This window comes from Mytilus edulis, chromosome 13 (genome assembly GCF_963676685.1).
Source record: "Mytilus edulis chromosome 13, xbMytEdul2.2, whole genome shotgun sequence".
NCBI classification, from domain to species: Eukaryota; Metazoa; Mollusca; class Bivalvia; order Mytilida; family Mytilidae; genus Mytilus; species Mytilus edulis.
In genome coordinates this window covers 41,351,834-41,376,627 of record NC_092356.1, presented here as the reverse complement: position 1 = coordinate 41,376,627, position 24,794 = coordinate 41,351,834, and the positions used below count along the sequence as shown (strand labels likewise).

At 31.6% G+C, this 24,794-nt stretch overlaps 2 protein-coding genes across 2 annotated transcripts; both read right to left on the bottom strand.

The window, feature by feature from the left end:
* Positions 1-793: 793 nt before the first annotated feature.
* LOC139501557 (signal recognition particle receptor subunit beta-like) lies at positions 794-10,737 on the bottom strand. The gene is made up of 7 exons (XM_071290674.1): positions 10,569-10,737; positions 6,030-6,121; positions 5,513-5,587; positions 3,368-3,450; positions 2,677-2,736; positions 1,994-2,125; positions 794-1,430 (listed from the first exon to the last, which is right to left on the bottom strand). Exons 1-7 carry the CDS (start codon positions 10,690-10,692, stop codon positions 1,217-1,219), a joined length of 780 nt encoding a protein of 259 aa, XP_071146775.1. The 5' UTR covers positions 10,693-10,737; the 3' UTR covers positions 794-1,216.
* A 4,336-nt stretch (positions 10,738-15,073) lies between these two features.
* On the bottom strand, positions 15,074-23,022 carry LOC139501274 (SH3 domain-binding glutamic acid-rich-like protein 3). Its single transcript, XM_071290309.1, has 4 exons — positions 22,863-23,022; positions 20,961-21,128; positions 15,968-16,056; positions 15,074-15,296 (listed from the first exon to the last, which is right to left on the bottom strand). The coding sequence occupies exons 1-3, from the start codon at positions 22,905-22,907 to the stop codon at positions 15,991-15,993; spliced, it is 279 nt and encodes a 92-aa protein (XP_071146410.1). The 5' UTR covers positions 22,908-23,022; the 3' UTR covers positions 15,074-15,296; positions 15,968-15,990.
* Between the last annotated feature and the right edge of the window lie 1,772 nt (positions 23,023-24,794).

The window sequence follows — 24,794 nt, the reverse complement described above, 5'->3', positions numbered from 1 at the left end:
ATCATTCCATTCAAAACAAGCTACACTACTTTTAACCATAACACATTATTCTACAACTGGCATGCAAATGAATCCAGAAATTAATGCTGAAAAATTACTTTCTTTCTCTAAAACGAGATGCACCACTTCAGAGTGTGTCAATATTTCTTTCGAGCTTGAAGGGTTTGTTGAAAAGTGTAGGAGTGTATACAAACTATTGACAATCTCTTTTGAAAATTTTGCTGAAATACAACTAGGTTCCCAAATCTTGAAAACAAGAGAAAATTTCTCAAACAATTCCATAAGAACAGGTTCACTACTTTAATGGTTGACATTTGAAAACTTGAAGTTGGATTACAAGTTGCTACATGTATCCTCTTTTCTATTCCTGACCATTCAAACTTGTTCCAGTTTTGCTCTTTGTGCAATTAGGTAAAAAACAAAATTACTTATTTACTCAGAAAATGTATGGTCATTTTTAATTTCAGACAAAAACTCCATGAAAGTGACGAGTATTTGGACAAATGATATGCTGTCATCCAGCTTTGAACCAAATACCTTAAAAAATTTGTTTTAGCATACAATTACCACCTTTTTTTTCAAATGGATGCTGTTGTTTAAATGTTACCCATATACATGTAGCTCAAGCGATCTTTCTGGGCTTATTGTGTTACAAAAATAGGTACTAGAATTCATAGAATTGTACTAAGTAATCTTGGTCAATTTGCTTGTCAGGAATTTGCAATAATAAAAGCACACCTTGATCTATGCATTAGGGTCCATACTTGGGGTATAGGTCTAATAAATTAAAACATTCCAATTTCAGAATTTATTTCTCCTTCCAGCACCAAACAAAATATACACAATTGACAATTTGAGTATCTTCCCTTACAAATTCTGACTGTCTTTAAAAAAAACTAAAGTTTGTACAAATTGAATGACTTGAAAACTTCTACAAAATTCAATCAATTACTCTTAATGCCTTTGGTTGTCATAAAATAAATGATAATGATTGATCTCTATATTTTAAGAATACTCTAAACATGCTAAATATATGAGCATTGATTAACAAGTGGTACTTAAGTACATTTTAACAAACACTATCCATTTAAACTACAAACACAACATGTATATCCTTAACAGTTCTTCTATAAAACAAACTTGGTTTTAAACACACATTTGATTTGTCAGGTATACAAAACTTGCATTCATGAATTTTTGAATAACCAATCAAATCTTAAGCTATTTTTATCAACCAATCTTCAAGGTCCTTCATTTCTGGTTTACTTTCAGCATTTTTACCCTTCAAGCTACATTCTACAAAGTCAACTTTCATTGGTTTCAAATCATCAAAACTGAAATCCTTGTTACGTTTACCAAGAAATGTATTGTTGTTTCCCGAACTTTCGATCTGCTGCAATGAGGCTGACCTTGTTACTCTCAATGTGTTCCTAAAATATCAAAAATATAGGAATCATTTGTTTGATCGTCAAATAAATAACTTCTTCTATATCGTTTGTGATATTGTAAGTGGTTTTGGCAAGTGTGAGATTGCTCTGACATCTGACTATCTAAGTAGTTGTGATTTTGTAATCTTTCTTTTTAAATAGCACTTGTACACATGGGAGCTAAATTATGCAAAAATAGGGATTAGTAGGAGAATAATTGTTACATGTTCATGGAGTAATACAAATTGGGAATCCAATATAATTTGGTTCCTGAGATGAGCATTTAATCTTAATTAGACTCATCAGTGGTGCTTGATTTTAATCAGTTAGAAGACCATGGCCAAATCTTAAATTAACAATAACTTTACAAAAATTGAAAATTCATTGACTTGTCATGTCAACACAAATATGCCAGGTACTGAGTTGGCTATTCAATTCAGGACAAATCCTCAACCAGTAGCTTATCTGACTATTAAAATTCCCCACCTATTTAAATCAATCAAATAAACTTTTTATTGGTGATTCAGTGTTAAAAGATGTAACACATAAGCAACACAGGTACTTACATTTCCTTTTCTAATTGTGACCTAATGACCTCAGCTCCTTTAGACGTTAAAAGGTCCTGCTTATTACATGCTATCAATACAGGTGGGATATTGTATGATATAACGCTGTCACTAAGTGCTGTGTATAGAAAACTAAAAATAAAATATAAAATATTTTTTACAACATGTCTGAGGTAGTAATAAATGACATCAGTTGATCACTTCCAATTGTTCCATCAAAGAAAATCTCAACTTTATATTTCACAAAAAATTCAATTCAATAGAGCTTTGTTGTTTTAAAGTTTTCACCAAATACAACTTCATTTTATAATACATTCAATTAATTTTGTTATCTATTTGATCAAGGATATGCCAATAGAAATTGTCGAACAAATATGATTTTTATTATTTTAAATTTTTTTAAGTGATTTTTTATTCACTTTTCTAATAAGACAAAAAGAAAAACAAATTTCTAGTTCTGATCTTAAATATGTGAAAATAGAATTTTTTTTTTATCAATATGGTTACTGTAACAAAAATTCCTTAAGGTTAAATTTGCAATGATTTTTGCATGTTACTGTTACAAAATTACCTCTTCCTTTTCATTTTGCTATCGATTTAAAGAGTAATTGTCATACTAGTGTTTACTCTATTTTCATCTTTACTGACAGATTTCAAACATTTATTTTTCAATATTAACTTACTCGGCAACGTCTTTAATTTCTTTCTGTAAGGTTGAACTGTCAATCATAAATATTATACCCCTGGAAACAAATAAGCAAAATTGTACATATGCTGACCATTGGAATAAATTGAAAATTTTCAACCTGGGTTTTTAACCTTAATATATTACATAACTACATAAACAAACAGTTCAAAGACACACACTTAACCTTTTTAATCCTGTCACATTCTGTATGTGTCTGTTTCAAGTCAGGAGCCTGTACTTCAGTGGTTCAACTTATCGTTTAATGCTGTATATCATATTTGTTTTTCATTTATTGTTTTTTAACATAAATCAGCCATTAGTTTTCTTGATTGAATTGTTTTATATTTGTCATTTCAGTGCTTTTTATAGATAATTATGAAGTATAGGTTTTCCTCATTGTTGAAGGTCTATGGTTATTTTCGGTTGTTAAGTGATATGTCATTTGGTCTCTGATGGAGAGTTGTCTCAATGGAAAGCATACCACATCTTCTTATTTTCATATTTAAATTCTTTTGTTGGATATTTCAAATTCGAAAACAAATATTTGACTTATCAAAATATAACAGGTTTTAACAGTAGACAGTCTCTTTGTAAAAGGTAAAATTTAATACAAAATTTCATCAATCAAAACTCTGATAAAAGTCACATGATATCTGGTAAAAGTTTACTTATGGCTTATACTTTACCTTGCTAAGCTTTTGTACTGGTTTAGCATGGTCTGTCTTAATCTTTCATGACCTGGTATATCAATTATCCTTAAACTTTTATTCTGCAAATAAAAAAGTGAAATGTCTGGTAAAATTTGATATACAAGTGTTTTTATAACAATAGCTTTGATTCTGACAGTACGAGAAACAAATAACTCAATACAGTAATTAATAGAACTTAATTATAATAAATTTCAACTTTTCTTTCCTCTAAACTAATATGTGAGATTATACTGTGGCCAGTGCTACTTTTCATCATTTATTATAAACTGTGAGCTACTTAACTTTTAACCATAAATGACCAAATATCAAAAAGCCCTGATTTTTAGTGTCTTTAAATTATTTTTCTTAAACATTCATCCATGTGAATAAAATACATTTATACTGCAAAAATTAGGATCTGAATATGGTTCCTTTCAAAGTACAATGTATAGAATAAGATATTAATATGACACATTGGTACCTTATATCAACAAGCTCAACTTTGTAGTTGTTGTTTAAAATACAACAAAAATGTGTTACATTATGGATTGACAAGAATGACAGAGGGTAACCAGTATATACAACCCTCATTTGGAGTTGGGTATAGTAAATGTAAAGGCATACATGCATGTTTTCAATTAATTATCATTTACATATTTAGAGTTGAAGAAATCCTTTTTTGCACTATCATATACATTGCAAGGGTCCGGAAACGGTCATATTTGCCAGTCATGTCCTAAACTGAAACTATAATGTCCTAAACTTTTAATTGGGATTTAGGTCAAATTTTATTTTCCTACATTAATAATTTCGGTCATTTCGTTGAGATCGACTTTCAAAATCGCCATTTTGAACATATTTTTGTTAAGTTAATGACTTCCTGTAATTAAACTGCCACTCCAATAAAGTGTTATAATCCTGAGGGCCCTCCTAATAACTATATTAATGCCTCGGGGAGCTATTGGCTAATGATTGCTAATTAATCTCTTTACCTGTGTTTTTAATTCATTGTAATTCACACCTGGCAATTAATCACAAGCTCCAAACTATTATTATAAAGAAATAAAAATTCCATACCAACTGGCTTCAATATTTAATTACTCAACAAGTCAGACAATTGTCAATTATGATTTAAAATCAAATTAAAACTTGGTTTAATTTTGTAGAATTTTTTTTTTTTTTACTTCTAACACACGTGCTTTGTTTACTATGTAATACGCATGCTTGAAATTCTCTTCCACAGATTTAGACAATTAATCGTAAATTTTAAATAATTTCATCCTAAATAAAGCCAGTGCAACTACTTTAATTGATATTCTTACACTATTAAAGATAAAATATTAAAAAGCCGATGATTTCCTGTGATTTGGATAAACAAAACTAATCCCGGAAATGAGTCCGGAATTGTTCGTTTTAGTATTGTCGCAGTGCATCCGGTTTGAATTTTGACTTCAGAATCGAAAGAAACGTAAGCTAAACTGAGAATATTATCGTTTTGAGTCATTAAAATCATTTTATTTTTAAACTGCTGCCTTCCCTTAATTGCCCTTGATCGATTTTTGGAAAATGGTAGGACAAATCATGAAGTAAATGCGATGCAACAGTGAAACAAGTTTGTTGATGCTACGAACATGACGATCGAGTATGAGCATACTCATAATGAGTCTCATGCAGTAATGTGATTTTGGCAATCATCTTTTGAAAAGGGGTATCAACTTTTAAGTTGTATGAAAATGACCGAAATTAGGTGAAAAAATTTCCGGATCCTTGATACATTGTACAAATTTTTCTGACAGGTTTGATGCATAATTTATATATATCCCTTGTGACATTTTAATGGTATTAATATTAAATCATAACTAATTTATATTTACAAAAGTATAGCAGCTATTAAGTCATGTAAGTCACTCATTTTGTATAACAAACTTTAAATTTGACTGTGCTGTATGTACATGTACATTGAAATCTTACAAATCACAATTAATGTTTCTTTCAACTTGACCTTTACAAACACTAAAGGAATTTCTTAAATGCTTGCAATATGGTCATGCAACTCTAAGACACATATCTGCAGTAGTTTACCTCCCTTTAATTACCTATTGGGTCATTAAATAAAGCAGAACTATTTTGTATCAACAGTACCTTTCCTTGAACTTGGTAACTTCCAGAATTACTGGCTATTGAGCTAAAGGTGTCTGTGTAATTCTGATGAACAAGCTACAAAACAAAAAACAGTCACAGTAAAACATGGACATACAATTGCAATGTACATGTATTAATGTTCACAATATGTACATTTTAGTACAATTATAAAAGCATCTTTACAAATGTACCACTTTGCCACCTCTCTAATTAATTTCACATAATAAAGTAGAATACTTTTGACATTTAGAAATTAGTTCTTGTTGCATTCTATAAGGACGCTCAAAAAATTGTTGAAACTTCAAAACTACATAGCTGTAATGAGTTTCAAAAAAACCAAGAGGAATGTTTGTATTTATAACTACATAGCTGTAGTGAATGGTGACCAAAAATTCTTTACATCCAACCAACTTATATGTAACTTATAAATCTAACACAAGAGTTTGTGATGCATGGTTAGATTTGGATCCAATAAGGTCTGTATGTTGAGTGTGTTGTTTATATGTTTTGTACCTACCCTGGTATACAACAGAGTTTTCCCTGATTCACATATTCCCAGCACCAACACACCACTTCTCTTATTGGATTTTCCTCTACAGACAAGGAGTACTGAAAATAAAAAGTAAATTATTTTACATGAAGGTTTAACAATATTTCAGGATTTTGTTCAAATTTTTAAATTCATACCAACCATACATTTTTTGTACCTGGATTTCAAGGTGCAGAAGATAACCACATAAAATCATGAAAAGCCCATGCTGTACATTGTAATAGGCATACATGTACTAAAAATGTTAATATTGGAGGAGTGTTGCAATTTGTTTTTTAAATACAAAATCGCATTAAAAAATAATGTTCTCATTCAGTATTTGGGGGAAAAAATGATATAACATTAGGGAGCTACCATTTAATTTTTATGGGGGGGGGGGGGGGGGACTAGGATGACAAATTTTGTCCTGCATTTTTTTTAGCTGTAATCTCTGTCCTGCCTTTTTATTTTTCACTCTAATCGGTCCTACCTTTTTTCTTTTAGTTTATCCTGACTTTTTTTACCTAAATTGTCGTCCTGACATTTTTTTTTTGCAAGTGTCACATTCTGCCTTTTTTTTTACTCAAAACTCCTGTCCTGCCTATTTTTTTCAAATTTCATCCTAGCTTCCCCATAAAAATCAAATGGTAGCTCCCTTAAGACAGTGAATCTCTACTTATTTTTTATAGTTACATGTAGTATATCTACTGGTATGAAGGGGTAGAGCACTACAAACCAGTAATTGACATACTAAAGATACTATTCCTGACTTAGAAAGTAAACTTTTTCAATACATTGTAGTTCATTTGCTAATTGCCTATTTGATTGTTATTATACACAGTCATTTAAAAAAATTGCTTTCCTTTGTTCATCCTAGATCTGTACTATTCCAAACAAAATTGGTTTTAGTATGCGTAAAGTATGATCAGTTGAAAGTGATAATTTTAATCAATTTGAAAAAAAAAATTCTGATATAAAAATATTTTAGTTTATCAAAAATCAATTTAATTATATTTAATACGGTGATTTGAAAAACTTTAAGGGTTACACTCATTATGCGCACAATAATTTGCTCTTTCTACTAGCTCTCTTTTCTCAATGAAAATGTGTCCCTGCTAAGGGAGACAACTAAAAAATTGATCTCTGATTATCGGGTCAATTACATGTACATGAATTGGCAAACAAGACTATTAATCGATTATGAAGGTTGCAAGTACTTCCTTCCTCCTTGACATATGCAGTACACACACCCCAACAAGTTTCCTCATTTACTTATCTGAATCAACTTTAATTGACAATTTTTATCAAATTAATATTTTTTCATATCATAAAATACATCTTTGAGTACATGTATACTGACTTTTTGTCACAAGAAACTTGTTTTCAAATCTTACAGATATAGACAAAATTTGTGATTTGTGGTAGTGATAAAAACAGTCTAGATCAACTCAACCATATTTCTTTATAAAAATCTACCAGAAAATAAGGAATATATCATTTAACTAAAGTTAAAGGGGTTAATTTTTTCTGGTTTTTTTTCTTCATTTTATTAAGAGGAAGTGGTCACTTCAAAATGCATTAAAATTTATATGTACATACATGTATATCCAGGAAATTGAGCAATGTCTTAAAACTTACGGCTGCTGGTGCACTTGTGAGACTGTAGTAAAGAGTTATAAACAAGGCCATATTTGTCAGTAGTTAATGTTATGATCCATAATAATTCCTTTTGAAATCTGAATGAGGAGTAATTTTCTGAGTTGGCAGCCCTAATACATGTCATATATAACCAGTAAAGAACTTAGGATAGGGTTTAAAATGGTGGCCATTTCACATTTTGCAAAACAATAATAATTGTGGCAATTAGAAATTAAGAAATACAATTGTTTGAATTCTGCTATCTTGTTAAATTTGCTTCAGGTTTCTCAGACTTTTTCCTTAATGAGACAATACTCGTCATTTCACCTTTTAACAGAAATAACAGCTGAATGCATTTTGTAGCATTTGGCAACAATGGACTTAAATAATGAAGGTATTATTAGTATGGCTAATGAAAACATGTGGTAAAATGGCTGTACACGTCATCCAAGCTAAATACTGTTATAACAACTACAAAATGTAATTGTTTGAAGAAGGTACTTCACATAGTTTTATTTACTTATTTTATGACTCAATTTTTACTTAAGGGGTTAAAGTATCTATAAGGATAATCTCTTATTTTATTCCTTGTCCTTCAACTAGACCATGTAGACAGGACATATCGGACTGATGATAAACTGAAGTTGAATCCTGTGTTCCCAGAAGTCAAATTATACAGTATCATTAAAAAATTATGAGAATTTTTTGTTCAAAATTAGAGTTCATTTATTATGATGTAGGTTATAAAATAGATATGTACACAAATGTAGAATAGTAATTAAGAAAATTTGCAAGGGTTCCACAAAACCCAGTGTCTAGTCTACTTTTGCTGTTAATCGCAGGCTCAACAAAAATGAGGAAAAAAACCAATAAAAATATCGATTGTAAGAAGCTTCTGTCCAAGTTGGGTAAAAATTCAGGATAGTTTATGAATCTAATTAATGTTTTAAAAAACTTTAACTGAAAACTACATGTAAGTCCATTTACAAGTAAAAAAACAGATGTATACACAAGGACAAAATTTTAACAAAATTTCCTTCTAGATACTAGATTTTGATCATGAACGAGCTTCTGTACAAGTTTGGTACAAATCCAAAATAGTATAACTGTATAAGAAAGTTATTAAAATTCGAAAAACTTTATCCACAGAGTGAATATTTGTGGCCGACAACGACGCCGACTGAATGTAGGATCGCTATGTCTCGCTTTTTCGACTTAAGTTGCAAGGATCGACAAAAACAACAAAATCGTTCAATTTTTTTGATGTCATGTTTTTTAATTCCTGCATCTGCGCAAAAATCTACAATGTTCTTCCTTTTACCGGTCTGGTTTGTATGAAACTTTGAGTAAAATATATATTTATCAGTCTAGTATAAAATAGGAATGAACGCAAAACCAATTTCATTTTTAATTATTCCTTGATATGAAAAAACGTTACATGATGATAGCATTTCTTTGTTTACATTGCATATGAGTCATAACATAAGTAACGTCACAACTAAAATCCCTAACAATAGAACCAAAATCGGAAAGGTTACTGTATTTCTGTTTGTCCCCATTTACAGGTAATGTGCATGCATTATGCCTGCCTCATATTATAGGGAATCAATAAAGTGTGACTTGAGCGGGCACCCTCTTAGGCAGTCAGTGAGCCCCACTAATGAAAATTTCAGGATCCGCCACTGTAAACTACATTATGTATATAAATCTTCAATCTTCAATCTTTGTCGTGATGACAGAGTAATCTCTCTTGTGAATTACCCTCTCTTGTAAAATTAATTTCACTAATGTAGTTTCTCCTTTGTACTTAGATATTGTAGGTGGCTCTTTAAAAATATTATAGAACTATATAAATGTATCACTTGAAGAAAAAAAAAAAGGTTAATTAGGTTATTGGAATGGCATGAAAAATTAAAAAATATTAAAAATTAAAAGAAATTTGTATTAAATTAAATTATCCACTTAAACTGTTTGTTTCCTCTATGTACTCCGCTAATAGTTGACTGATATTTTCTGCATTTGGCAAATTGATTGTTAATAAATCGTCTAAATCTGTTGGAATTTGTCCTGTTATGAAGTATATTTGATGAAATAATTTGTCTCTGGCATCTGATTACAGGTCACATTCAAAAAGGTAGTGTTGTACATTTTCTTTTTCTTTGCAGTGATCACAGGTTTCCGAGTTGATGTGCTGGTTTATTATAAATTGGTATGCATTTAATTTAGAATAACCTGTTCATAAACTGTTGATTATGTTGTACATTTTTTTGACGGGTAGTCTTTTTTTACTTTATTTTTAACTTCAGGATGAAATCTGAAATAATGACAGCCAGCATTACTGTTTTCCCATCTGCGTTGCCATTTTTTTGTAACAGAATTTCTAGCTGCTTTTTTTACATCTTGTTTTGTATACACTATGTCATCAACTGCTAGTGATTCTGCTTCTTTAGCAGCTTCTTTTGCTAGGGAGTCTGCCTCATCGTTTCCTTTTATGTTGGCATGTCCTGGTGTCCAGTTTAAGTTTATTAAAATTCCATGTTCATTTAAATTTTTTATCTTCCCTTTGATTTCGTTAATGGTTTGATGATAGCTGTCACTTTTCCAATTAAGAGTTAAGATACCTAAATTATGCGGTCTGACTGTCCGAAAATAAAGTATCAATTTGCTGTTTTGAAAAAGATTCTGTGTAATCGAGTACAATTTTCATTGCTATAAGTTCAGCTAGCAAGATTGATCCTTTGTTAGAGACAGGTCTTTTTAATTTTTCTTCTTGATTATTAATGTAAATTATAGCTCCTGCACCGCATATAAATCTGGATAAAACATATGGCCACATTTCTTCACGCGATTGCAACATTAACTTGGGTGAAATAAAATATCATGTGTTACCTATTGTAAGCAAAACAACTAAGATTGCTACTATGATGCCTATGGTAGTTGGATCCTGTTTCTGGACATTGTCAGTCAATATATTTGCGTACTGTAAAATTTGTTCCTGAATGCTGGCTCCCATGTTGTCAGTCAACGTCAACTTCCGGTGTGAATAATATTAAGACCAAAGACGGAAATGTAAGCGTATTCCGATTTTCCATCGAAAAAAGACGTAAAAAGGCGGAAACAACCGAACATGTCCGAATATGTGAACGTTTCTGAGTATAGGATCTTTACGGATCAGACCAAGAATTTGTAAAGCGACGCTATACAAATCCTTGATCAGACTCACTTATTTTCATTTGCTCTCTGTTATAGCTTACGCTTTTTAACACCATAAACAGACTAATATATTTCACTTCATATTCTCAACCAAACCTATCATGAAACAGATTTATTCTAGAAATAGATATGTATATATTATACCGTATATCCATAAGCATTGGCGGATCCAGGGGGTTCCGGGGGTTGGAACCCCCCCTTTTTTTTTGGCCAATCAATGCATTTGAATGGGAACATATAGTTAAAACCCCCCTTTGTCCTGGGTTGGGACCCCCCCCCCCTGTTTTTAAATGGCAGGATCCGCCCCTGATAAGGAATATACTTACAATACTGTTGGAAAGTCATTTAGGATGACATATTTTGGTATAAAATATTGATTCACTCATTGGGTTTCACATTTGCATAGGAAATAAACTGAAATTTTATCACAAAGCAGCTGTTGGTATGATACGGATTATGTTCTTCTCATATATTTTATGATGGTATGATACCAAACCCCTAACGAGAGGGAATGTGCTTGATTTTCACATGATAAAGACCTAATTTTTCTATCTGTTTAATTGAGGTGTAGCTGGAGCTGGCATGTCAGTGACTGCTGGTTAGTCCTTTGTTAATATATGTATCATTGTCACTTTGCAAAGTTTCTTTTGTTACCTTTTCTGACATCAGACTCGGACTTCTTCAGTTAAAACGATGTTTAAATAGTTACTGTGCGTGTTGTTATGTGTTTCTTTACTCTACATTTGGCTGGAGGTTTTAGATGGCTCAAACAAACATGTTTAACCCTGTTGCATTTTGCGCCTGTTCTAAGTCAGGGGCCTCTGGCGCACGCCTTCGTTAGTATTGTATGCTTTTTTCCCAATTACATTCTCAAATTGATGTTTTGTCTAGTCTATTATAAAGACTTGTATTGAAAGAGGCCTTTATCACATTACCATTCGATCGGCTTGTCCCCAATCATCATTTTGTATTTCTTATAGCAAAACCGTATCATACTTGTTTTGAATAGTTGATATATATAAACAAACACGATTGAATAGAAAACTTACAAAATTACATGACCATGACCAAAAATTATTATTTTGAATAAGAAACTAACATTTTTATCCGTTAAAAAGATCCGAAAACAGGAAACTGGAATATGCGTCCAATTATAACTTTATTTGTAACACCATTCACACAATTGGATAAGGAAACTGACACTTTATGACCACAGTTTTTAAAGTAGTATATTATCATAAATCTATTGCATCAACAGTTGCCAGTGTAGCAAATAATCCTTATCCAACATAAGACTGTAAAATGTCAAACTTTAGATATGATCCCTTTTGTCATGTTATAATAGTCTAATATCATTAGTCAGTTTTGTTCATTGGTTGTCGCTTGATGGTGTGCTTCATTTGTTTTTCTCGGTTTTTTTTATATATATTAGACCGTTGGTAATTTCCTGTTTAAATTGTATTACACTAGTCTTTTGTTGCCCTTTATATCTTGCTGATGATCGGTGTGAGCCAATGCTCCGTGTTGAAGGCCATACTTTGACCCATAATTGTTTACTTTTCTGGATGGAGAGTTGTCTTATTGGCACTCATATGATGTCTTCTCATTCAGTCTACTCAACCTCATTCAGCGTCAATAGGTTGTAAACTAGAAAACCAAGTAACCAAATATGATATTTTTTTATTGTTAACATTGATATAAAATTATAAATACAGAAATCCGATATACATAACTAATTTCAATTAATATGAAAATAAGAAGGTATGACATATTGATATATCAATATATGCAGTTCCCGGATTAGACATAGGCTTCAAGTTATCGGAAAGCATTTTGTGTGAATACCAGTCGACAAAGCAGACAGCAATGAGGTAGTGCCTGACACAAATATTACGCTAAATATTGTAATATTACCTTGTCTTATCTCATTATTTACTCGGAACATTTGAAGGGCCTCGCTGTATTGGCTTCGTAAATAACACACAATTCTCGTCCAATATTGTTTCCTCTTAGCCCCCCTCTCTCTATATATATATATGGTAGGCGACCACTTGTTGTTCAGCAACCTATCGGTCTATCCCTTTGATAGATTCCCTGACTACTATTATAGAACTTGTTTGAATGATTATTCTAGCTTTAAGTAGAGTTGGTTGTTCTGGACTAATTAAGAGGTAGACATGCTGCTGATAACAATCTATACCAATTTTCATTTTTATGCCCAATTTATTGTTTTATTCTGTCTGTGCGTCCGTTCGTCCGTCCCTCTGTCCCGCTTCAGATTAAAGTTTTAGGTTTTTGATAAAGTTAAAGTTCAATCAACTTGAATCTTAGTACACATGTTCCCTATGATAATTATGATCTTTCTAATTTTACTGCGAAATTATAGTTTTGGCCCCAATGTCACAATCCACTTAACATATGAAATGACAGTGCGAGTTCGGTATCCGTGTACTAGGACACATTCTTGTTTTTCTCTGCTTTGTATTGACCAAGCTGAGCTTTTGAGCAACAAATGTATATTGATATCGTTAAATGAAATGTCTGACTAGATGCATCTGGGACCAAGTATATAGGATAGTTAAATGCATAAGTTCTTTTCATTGCCATAAAAATCATTGACATTTAAACCCGTAAGGTCCCATTTTTACAGATTAACCGTTAGTTTTCTCACTAAAATTGTTTATATATTTATTGTTTATGTCAAAGCCTTTCATAGCCGAATATATACGGTGCATTTTCCCATATTGTTGAAGGCCGTTCGGTTGTCTATAATTGCTTACATCCACTTCATTTAGACTTTGGTTAAATACTTGTCTCCTTGACAATCATAACATATCTTCATAATAAATATTTCAATAAAGAATTTCTATTCACTGTAAAAAGGGAAACAAGCGATTTTGAATTTAACTTATGTTGTTGCATTTCTAGTAAATTGTGTTTTCCCGTCATGGTTTGTAATGCATGTTTGTATATACACACACTAAATGGAGTACTAATACTGTCCAGTCTAATTATTATATATAGAGCTCTGATTTCGTTATACTTCATATGGAGTATAACGAAATCAGAGTTCTATATTTTAATAAGACTCAAGTATAATTGTCCTGTGTCTTTTTTGATTCAATAAAAAAATGTGGACGTATAAAATAAGAGGATTTGATATGATGGATGAAATAACCATCCCACCGAGTTTTAAACCGTGCAGCCTTCAACAATGAGATAGATCCTCAATCAAGCAAGCTACAAGTCAGAATAAGGGCTTTGATACTGACACGATTTGCATCTATTTTTCCGTTTGCTATAAAATATATTATAGGGGCTTTGCATCGGAATTAAACACATTTATTTAAAAATAAACAATTTTATCACAAATCAGCTGTTGGCATGACACGGGTTATGTTCTTCTTATATATTTTATGATGGTATAATACTGAACCCCTAACGGGAGGGATTGTGCCTGATGTTCATATGATGAAGAAATAATCTTTCAATCAGTTTAATTGAGGTCTAGAGCTGGCATGTCAGTAACTACTAGTAGTCTGTTGTTATTTATGTATTATTTTCTTTTGTTACCTCTTCTGACATCGGACTCGGACTTCTTTGGAACTGAATTTTACTGTGCGTATGGTTATGCCTTTACTTTTCTGCATTGGCTAGAGGTAATTTGGGAGGGTTGAGATCTAAACAAAACATGTTTAACCCAGCCGTGTTTTGTCCCAAGTTAGGAGCCTCTGACCTTTGTTAGTCTTGTATGATTTTTAATTTTAGTTTCTTGTGTGTAATTTGGTGTTTAGTATGGCGTCCATTATCACTGAACTAGTACCGGTATATATATATTTGTTTAGGGGCTAGCCGAAGGACGTCTCCGGTCTGGAGAGTTTCTTGCTACATTGAAGACCCATTGGTGACCATCTGCTGTAGTCTGTTCTATGGTCGGGTTGTTGTCTCTTTGACACATTCCCAATTTCCATTATCAATTTTATCACTTAGATTAAACTATTACATCAGTAAATTCATTAATTTGAGGTCTGTTAGAGAGTCGAAAGAGATCCAACTCTTAAATAAATCCGCGGCAAACTATACTTCGTCAAACATTTACAGTTTAGTTACATTGCTCATTAACCATCAGAATTTAGAACTATATAAGCTTATCGGAGAAGACAAAAAAGTAAAATAGGTAGTAAAAAATAACTGTTATTTTATTTCGATATAAGATTTTCACGATACAAAATTGTTAAGTCCATATTCAGTTCTACAAGCAAATGACATCTTTAAAAACAAATACGACACGGAATTGCATTTTTTTCTTATAGAATTGCACTTTATATATAAAAGTAGAAACATTTCTTTGTAGTTCTTGCATTCTTCAGCATACGTCTTCTAGCACATAACAGGCATCATTCACTGAAAATAGAAAGTTATCATCTGGATTTAACAATATCTTGTACAAATTGTGCATATTGATGTACCAACATATTAGTTATATTTGAATAATAAAATGCTATTAAAAGTAACTTTTATATTAAAAGTGCACCCTTTATTGGTATAATTGCTGCTTTTTCCATTAGTTATCAACGATGAACTCAGACACTGTACGATCGCATTTATGAAAATACCATACAAATCGAAGACTTTTATTTTTAGATTTATGCCGAATAATTTTAATAGCCTAATAGTTGAGACATACACATATTTAAAACAATTAGATGTTTAAAAAGATAATTATCAAGACCTGTCAAGTTAACTTTCAATTCGGGAAAGCATCAACGGCAAGTTGAAAAAAAACCAACGAATTTTAGTAGCTAGCACGTGTTATTTTTAAAATCACTGTCTTTTTATTCATTTATAAACAGTCTTTATAGGGAGTTATATATACTAAAAAAGAAGCGATTTTCAATTATATTTTTTCCTATTGTGATCTATTGTTAACATTATTGTTTTCTTACTAAACTACAGAAATTGTCTTGAACGACGTATCGCATATAATGTAAATAGTAATTCCATTAAGACGATGCTACTGATATTGTTCTAATTATAGACTAGCCTTCTGCGTATGTTACTTTAGAAAAGCTTACCATTTAAAAAATCATCCATCCACTCATTTCAGGAGTAAAAATTCTTGTAACGTTCCTGCTTCCAGTGCATCATCAAAGGATTGGAAATCCTAAAACAGTAATAAAATATTGAAGAAACAAGTCTACAGTTATTCGGACAGCATTACAAAACTTGAATACACTAGCTTAATTATGATGTATACAATATACCACTGTGATGTAATAATAGTTGTTTGCACCATCCTAATTTCTATGAGGGGGGGCAAGGGGGTCCCAATAACAGCAAAACAGCAAATTGATTTGCCTCATAACAGATAACAAGGAATTAACATGGACAAAAACAGATAACAGTAAATGAAATATTAAAATAATTCGGTCTTTGAAAAATCAGTATTTCTTATTACGGATATAATCCTTTGTAATGCATTCCATTTTCTATGACTATGTTTTTAGTATTAATTTATGTATCTAGAATGAGTTTAAATTACTACTCAATATATTATAATATTTTTTATACGCTCGTTTACAGAACGTTTTATGGTATACTGTTGTCCGACTGTTGTCAACGTGTCGGACATTAACTCAAAAACTCTTTAACCAATTTGCATTAAACTTTGAGAAATTGTTTATATCTATTGACGTGAGCTCCCTTTTTGTTTTTATAAATTTTAGATTTTAAGTTTCTGGGTAATGGGTTTTTATTAAATAAAATTGGTGGTTTTTTTTCAGTTTTCTGATAATATCTCAAAAATGCTTTCACAAAGCAAGGAATTTTGGTGAATTGTTTATATCTATTAACATGAGGTCACTTTCAATTTTTATAAATTTAGATTTTACCTTTCCGAGTTAACGGGTTTTATTAATTAAAAAGGGGGATTTTCCAGTTTTCAGACATTAACACAAAAATGTTTTCAGCAGTTCTCATGAAACTTTGCTGAAATGTTTATATCTATTGTTGTAAACACCCTTTCGATTTTTATTAATTTTAGATTTTATGTTATTGAGTTAAGGGATTTTATTCATTAGAAAAAGGTGGTATTTTCTAGTTTTCAAAAATAACTCAAAAATGCTTTCAGCAGTTCTCATGAAACGTTGGTATATTGTTTATATATATTGACTGAAGCTCCCTTTGTTGCTAATAAAAAAATGACCTAAAAGAGTTTGAATATTCTGACTTTTTCTAAATGACCATTTAATGAGGTGTGTGAATTTTTCTTAATAAGACTATGAGGCAAAGTGGTATATAGGGTAGCAAAATCAAAAGCACCAATTATAAGCATGCAATTTATCAAGTACTTCGAACGAATTTTGACACTCCAAAAGCAATTTATTCCACTATTTTCAATGGCCTTATTTGAACAATTTATTATCAGCTGAGGTTTTTGATTGTACCAAGTGTACTAGTAAGTAGGATACATAGTTTAGTAGGGAAAAAATGGCTTAAAACGAAAGAAATCTTTGTTTGTAATGAGTTATGTGCAGCTTCGGACCCAAGTACATGGTTGGAACTTTCATTGTACAATGCATTTGGTTCTGCTTTGAAAAGAATCACAGAGCTGAGTCTATGTACCATATTATAAAAAAAGGTTAACTGGATGTTAGGACCAAGTCCTTAATTGAGATCCTTGTCAGATATTCCTGGCCATATGTTTTCCTTTTTGTCATATTAAGAATTGTTTTAATTTAATATGTTCGTACGGGAAACAAGGAACATTATTCTCATACAAAAAATTAAGATAATTCAAAATACACATTTATAAAAAAATAGAATTTATTACAAAGGATAATCATAAGATATACTTGAATTGTCCTGGACCTCACTTCTGTGATGGGTAAATGTTAATGGAATCCTTATCTGAATACGGGACAAACATATTAGTAGTGGTAGACCCTAATGTCTAATGATCTTCAATTTATACCGAATATGGACTGTCAAAAAATTAATGCTAACATTCCAATTTTCAATAACAGTTAACAGCAAATACATTATCACAATAACAGATAACAAAAAAACTAATAGCCCAATAACAGCTAACAAAGAATAAGACAATAACAGCTAACAGCAAATATATTTTCAAAATAACAGATAACAAAGAATTAAATTGCCCCATAACAGCATAACAGTTAAACCCCTTGCCCCCCCTCTTCTATTATGTGACTTCACCAAATGATACTTATTACCAAATTTGTACTAACACGAACAAAACGACAGGTGCCACGTGTGTAGCAGGGTCTACTTACTCTTCTGAAGCCACTAAGATAACCCGGTTTTTACTGGGAGTCTTGTTGCTCATGCTTTTTATACTAAGTTTTGTGTACTGTTGTTTGTCTTTTAAATAAAGACTATACAGACTTCAAGTCATTCAAGTCCTTTGGGCTCTTTATTTATGACATGCTGGCACATACACTTGTTCATTGTCTTTTGAACTAGATAACCACTGAACGATCGTGACTTGTGATGCATGAGTATTTCAACTGATTACAGAATATATTTTAGAATTAGATCTAGAGTTACTGTATGTTTGTTTTTACAGCCTTAAACTTTTAATGAACGATTATCGCTTAAAAAAAACAGAAATAAATCCTTGTGAATGTCTCTATTATACAACGTGCGACTGTTTCGTCTGCTAAGTTTTAAAGGCAATTAGTATAAAAAGGAGCTTGTGGTTGAAATAACACAGTTACTTAACACATAGGCATGAAGACTTATAACCGGCATTTGACACTTAAATTTCTTTTTGCCTTCTATTTCTACTTGTACCTTTGAGTAGGGTTTGAGCATATTTTTAAGTGTGGTCTGAGTGATTGTTTTGGTTCAGTATAAACTTGAGGTTCAGATGATAATTATGCACTTTTATTCTTAAACGATATCCTATTCTGATATTACAAAATAACTGAGAAATAAAAGTGTGAAGGACGTATACATCGAAAACGACACTAAAGCATATAATTGCATAGTCGCTTGATATCAAAATAACCAGAAGGCAATTACTTTTTCAACAGCTGAGTCATGTAAATATATGATTCAATGCACATGCATATACATGCACATTGTGCCTGTAACGTAGTGTATGTTTTGAGGAAATGTAAGGGGTAATATCTTCAGGCATTTCTGTAATGTATTTATGTTTAGTCAAAAAAGATAAAGGTTGTTACTTTGAGTTTGATTTTACCTCATGTATAAGAACAGTCAAATCAGAATGACGATTTGATTATCATTTCTCATTATGATAATTGCATTTCTTTGTAAGTGCAATATCTTCGAGATAAGAAATTAAGCATCAATGAATGTTAATCACAACTACAACCCGAGAATGATCAAGTCGTTATATTCCACACACTACGACCAGGTCACTGACGATAAACTATAGAGGATGTAGCAAGTTGAATTATTTGAGGTATCATAAGGACTAAAAGTAAACATTTGATTAGTCAAAACTGCAGTGGCGGATCAAAAAGGGGTCCGGGAGTAAGAACTCCCTTTTTTTGACAAGCAAAATTTTTGAATTGGGACATATGGTTTGGTCCCCCTTTAGTTTTGGGTTGAAAACCCCTCCTCTAAAAACGACAGAATCCGATCCTGGAGATGTTTGAAGTATACGAAATCTATGTAACCACATATAGACAAACTGATTGATATCGGACAAAACACTTTTAATACATGTATACTGAATTTCACATGATATGTCTGATATTTGTACACTACAATAAAATGACAATGCCAGAAAAAAAAACCCAGATAAACAATAGTACACAAAACACAACATATAGAAAACAAAATACTGAGCAACAAGAACCCACTAAAACTTCGGGTGATCTTCAGCTCCGGAAGGGAAAGCAGATCCTGATCCACATGTGGCACCGTTGTGATGCTCATGTTAGTACACTGATCTCCGTTAACAGTGAAACAAAAGACTGGACCTTACAGACAGTGTTGAATTACAATCTTGTTCATCTCTCCTCGCTTTTTACTGGATGTTATATTAAAAGTAAACGTATTAAAATCATATTTTTGTCATTCTCCGACATAGTAAAAAATTTCACGTACTCATTTGTGTTTATACATAGACATATCTAAATATCATCAATAATGATCTATATTTAGGTTATTGTATTCAATATATCTTCAATACACATCTGTCTACCTATCAGCATGTAAATATGGTTAATGTAATTAAGTTTTAGATCTTGAATTGATTTATATAAGCCGCCACTGCCCATGTCTTCGTATCCAGTCTGATGAATTACTTGATTTCAGATGTGCTTGTAACCACTAGTATTATACATGGGGAATTTATTAATAAAATATGTTTATACTAATGTTAACAATTTTTAACTGTATAACTGCAGACAGGGGCTAAAAGGAAAGATTATACATAGACGTCTTGGTTAGAAATGATAAGCAGGTACCAGAAATACGCCATTGTATATATGAAACATTAAACACCATTGCACCTAAGGTAGTAGTTTCACCAATATATTTAATCAAATAGCAAAAACGACAAAAAGTTGTTCAAACAATAAAATACTTTTTCTACCATTGCTGGCATTTAAAAAAACCTTTTCGGACTTAAATTAGAAAATACAGATGGCACACAGAACAATACTTATGGTATCGTATCAGCTCTACAAAATGAGCATGATATGCATATGAATATGATACATCAGCATTTTAATTTAGAATGCGAGATAGCTGGTGTACCAGGCTTCTGTAAGTACTGTATAGAGTGTCAACTGACAGTTAATCAGAGTTGTAATTTTAGTAAGATTTAGGTTTTTAATCAATACGCTATTAATATCATATCACAAAATACCACCTAGTTATCACATCTTTGCATACTTTTGTTTTCCTGTTTCGAAACAGAATATCCAGTTGTAATAATATTTATTTTTTAAATGTACACCAAGACTATAATACAGTCCTATTGGTTGCTCCGTCAAAAATGTTTATTTCGAGAGTTTGAACTCAATAGTAACTATAGATGTATTTATATTGATCTAAGTACTATATTACCCCACAGTATGTGTCTCCATTGAAAATTTGTGGTGGCAGTAAGTCTGGAATTCCTGCTTTTTCTCTCATATAATCTCGCTTTTCCTTGTCCTTACATAGATCTACTTCTTCGTATTTTATTCCTTTTCCCTCAAGAACAAGTTTTATTCTGCTTTGCTTGTGGTATATCTTAAACGAGAAATCATAATGAACGAATTTATTCATTGTACTATCACCATAAAACCTAATGACAATCTATGGTAGATATAATCATCAATATATTTTTGAAACAGTGCCCAAAGTCGTCCAACTAGATGTTCTATAAAGCCTGTGTCTTCGTCGCTCACCTAGTACTACGTGTATTCATAACATTATACACTGCAACATTGTGGACCAAAATATAATTATCCATTTTTGATGAACTTAAATCGCTGATAATTTTTCATGTTAAAATATTCTCCGGACGCATTTTTCAAACTAGATACCCAAATGATGATTGTGGCCAAGTTTGGTTAAATTTGGCCCAGTAGTTTCAGAGGAGAAAATTTTTGTAAAAGTTAGCGACGGACGACAATTCAATTTCGTGCCAGATGAGCTAAAACTAGAAAAAAAGGAAAACGGATCAATTTGTGTAGAATACTATAGATCCTAATTTTGTTCTATAATTTAGCAATACTTTCGTCAAGCGGTTTGTCAGCCTAACACCGGAAAGATGTGCATGTGCCAACATTCTTACAGAGCGGAAAATGTACTAAAGAACAAGAATTATAAAAAAATATATGAAATACTGATAAAAATCTAACCACTCCAAAGTATTTCGACTTGAATAAATATATGTGATCCTCTACATTTTTCTTCCGTATATAAATCATGGTAGCTATAGGTAACTAGTTTTCGTGTAATTATCTGGTCGTGATATAAAATTTAGTCTTTCAACCTTACAAAATACACACATTATGTGCGTAAAACATGTGTTTGACCAAATTTTAACATCAAAGTATCCTTAATTTAGTTTTATACGTTTTAAATTACAAGATTTTAAGCACACTTATCTTAAAGTTTTGTATACAACATCGTTCAAGGTCGAACATATGTTCTGAACATCAACGATATTATGTATCAATTTTTCGTAAAAAAATAATCATATCCTTCAAGCAATTAATACATCATAAAACATGTATTAGGATAGTGAGAAAATTGACATTAATGCTGCATGTTTACAGTTAGTTCAAAGTTGATAGTTTTACTTTACCAAACGATTATACAATTATACATCAGACGGATAATAAATGAGCTTAATAAGCGAATTATAAGATTTCCCTACAATGTACCCCTTATATATCAGCGTGAGATGACATACAGATTCATCATGAATGCATTCACATGTGAATATTTTTCATTTCCTAGTTAATAAACAGACTAATTAACGAAATCTTCTGTACGTCTCGTATGACAAATCAGAAACAAAAAGATGATTAAAAAGCAGGGGGTGCGTGATGAAATCGGGCATATGCAATGCATTATAAACACATGCAATGACAAAATGTTTGGAGAATGTATATATTTTCACTAGCTAGGATGCCATTGTATCTCAAAATTTCAAAACAAATATGAAGATAACAGTAAATGCCCCCCCCCCCCCTTTTTCAGATCTAGTTAATTAGGATTATGTATACATGTAATCCTTTACATCTTTTCGACAGATATAAAACTCAAACGATAATAACACTGTATTGACCTTTGCAAATCGATTAAATAGATAGCCTGCAATAATTTAATAAGGAGTGTGAAAAACAGATAACCATGGAAACCATTTTAGATGAAGTGCTGTGGAAAAACTGAAAACTCAGCTTTTTAACGAAATAATTTCATTGTGTATGCATTCAAATCAAAATCATATTGCAAACAAATAAATGAACTTACGTCTCTGTTTGTCGTTGTTGAAGTCATGTATATAATCACAGACATTGCTTTAGAAAATTACACACAATAAATATATGAAATCCTATATTACTGAGAAAGTTATCATCAGGATGCTGACTCACATACAGCAGCAATTGGCACATCCCGATGTTATCTGATATCATACTTAATGGATCAGTTCATTCATGTGGAGAAGGGGGATTATCTTTTATTAATCGAAAGGCTTTCTGATGCTTACACGATTACATATATGATATAAGTGTTATCCTTAAAGTGTAAAGTTATGGACTTCTTACCAAAAATAATCCATTTACCAAATTTTACTGGCGACGTCTGGGACTAATACATTTGGTACCAGATGACGTAAAATTTCTTACTTCCAACAGTCAGTAGCAATTTAAGATTTTGTAACAATTTCTTCTGTATTCAATAACTGTTCAATATGTATAATTTTTTTCGACATCTTTGCTGCCTCTTTTGTAATATTTCTCAAATAGACTCTTTGTTGAAGACCCGAACGTAACCTTTAGCTGTTAATTTCTGTGTCATTTGGTCTCTTCTGGAGAGTTGTCTCATTAGCAATCATACCACATCTTCTATTTCTATAATCAACACTGCCGGGAAAACTATCAGGTCCCAGTATACCGATATGTGAACTGGTGCGAGATATATGAAAAAAAAATGTTATATTAATTGCTATGAGGTAATCTGCTAAAAAAACTTATATTATAAAAATAAAACTTGAAAATGTAACCTATTCATTCATAAGAATACAATTTCTCTATTCGGTTTAATTAAAAAAACCATCTTAACTATGAGTGTATATGATGGTTAGGCTAAACTGTTCCATAGTTCAGACCTTAAGTTATACTCCTTCCCCTAAATAAACCCACAATTATGGGGGGTTGTTAATCATCAAGCAAAGGGATTACTAGTATTTATTTTTTGTCAAAAACTTTAAATAAATTGAAATCGAATTGAAATCAAATTGCTATAGTCGTCCCTTCTCTCGAAAAGAAGTATACGTATAGACAATCATGTTGAGTACATTTCGATTGATTGATTGTTGGTTGATTGACGTCCAACGGCAAATATTTCATGTATCGGATAAAATCGGCAGGATGTATATCAGAGGGTAATATTGCAGTAGGTTGTACATGTAGATTTGTATATTGGCACATAGTATATATTATCAGATGCGGGTATACCAGACAGGGTAAAACGCCATGTGGCAAATCTTTCGGGGGAGGGGTATTACTACAGTTTAAAAAAATCCAATCTCATTATTCCAATGTTCTGAAATTTTTGGTATACTTTTTGACAGCCATCACATGCAGTAATCATTTTAATAAGGATATTTTCAGTTAACGAATCACGGTTAAAAAAAACCCAATTTGACGCTAATAGTGAGTAGCCAGACATGACTGTTTGTCGCCTGACAATTAAGGGTTCTATCCACCTATTTGTCTTAATGTGACATTCAGGTAATGGTTTCGGGAATAAGACAAAAAAATAAAATTTTGATTTAGAAAGCAATAACATTTCATGTGATAAAGATGTTAAACTCCTTCAGCAGTGTAACGATAGACTTTGAACGAAAGTTTGATAAACCTATTTCACAAACTTGTAAAAAAGCTTCAAACCAACTTAACATTCTTAAACGTATTTGCAAATATCTAAACAGGTTGGGACGTCTAATAGCTTATTACTCTTTCATCGGCTTCCAAGTTTTTATTTGCCGGTAATTTGGCATTTCTGTAGTGAAAAAAATACGCAAAAAATTGAAAAATACAGAAAAGAACTCGATCTCCGCTTCACATATGGAGACTTTAAGCAGCTATGAAAATTTACTTTTGACTTCCAAAGTTCCATCTTTTAAAATTCACAGACTTAGAACCATTGGAATAGAATCATTTAAAATTGTAAACAAGA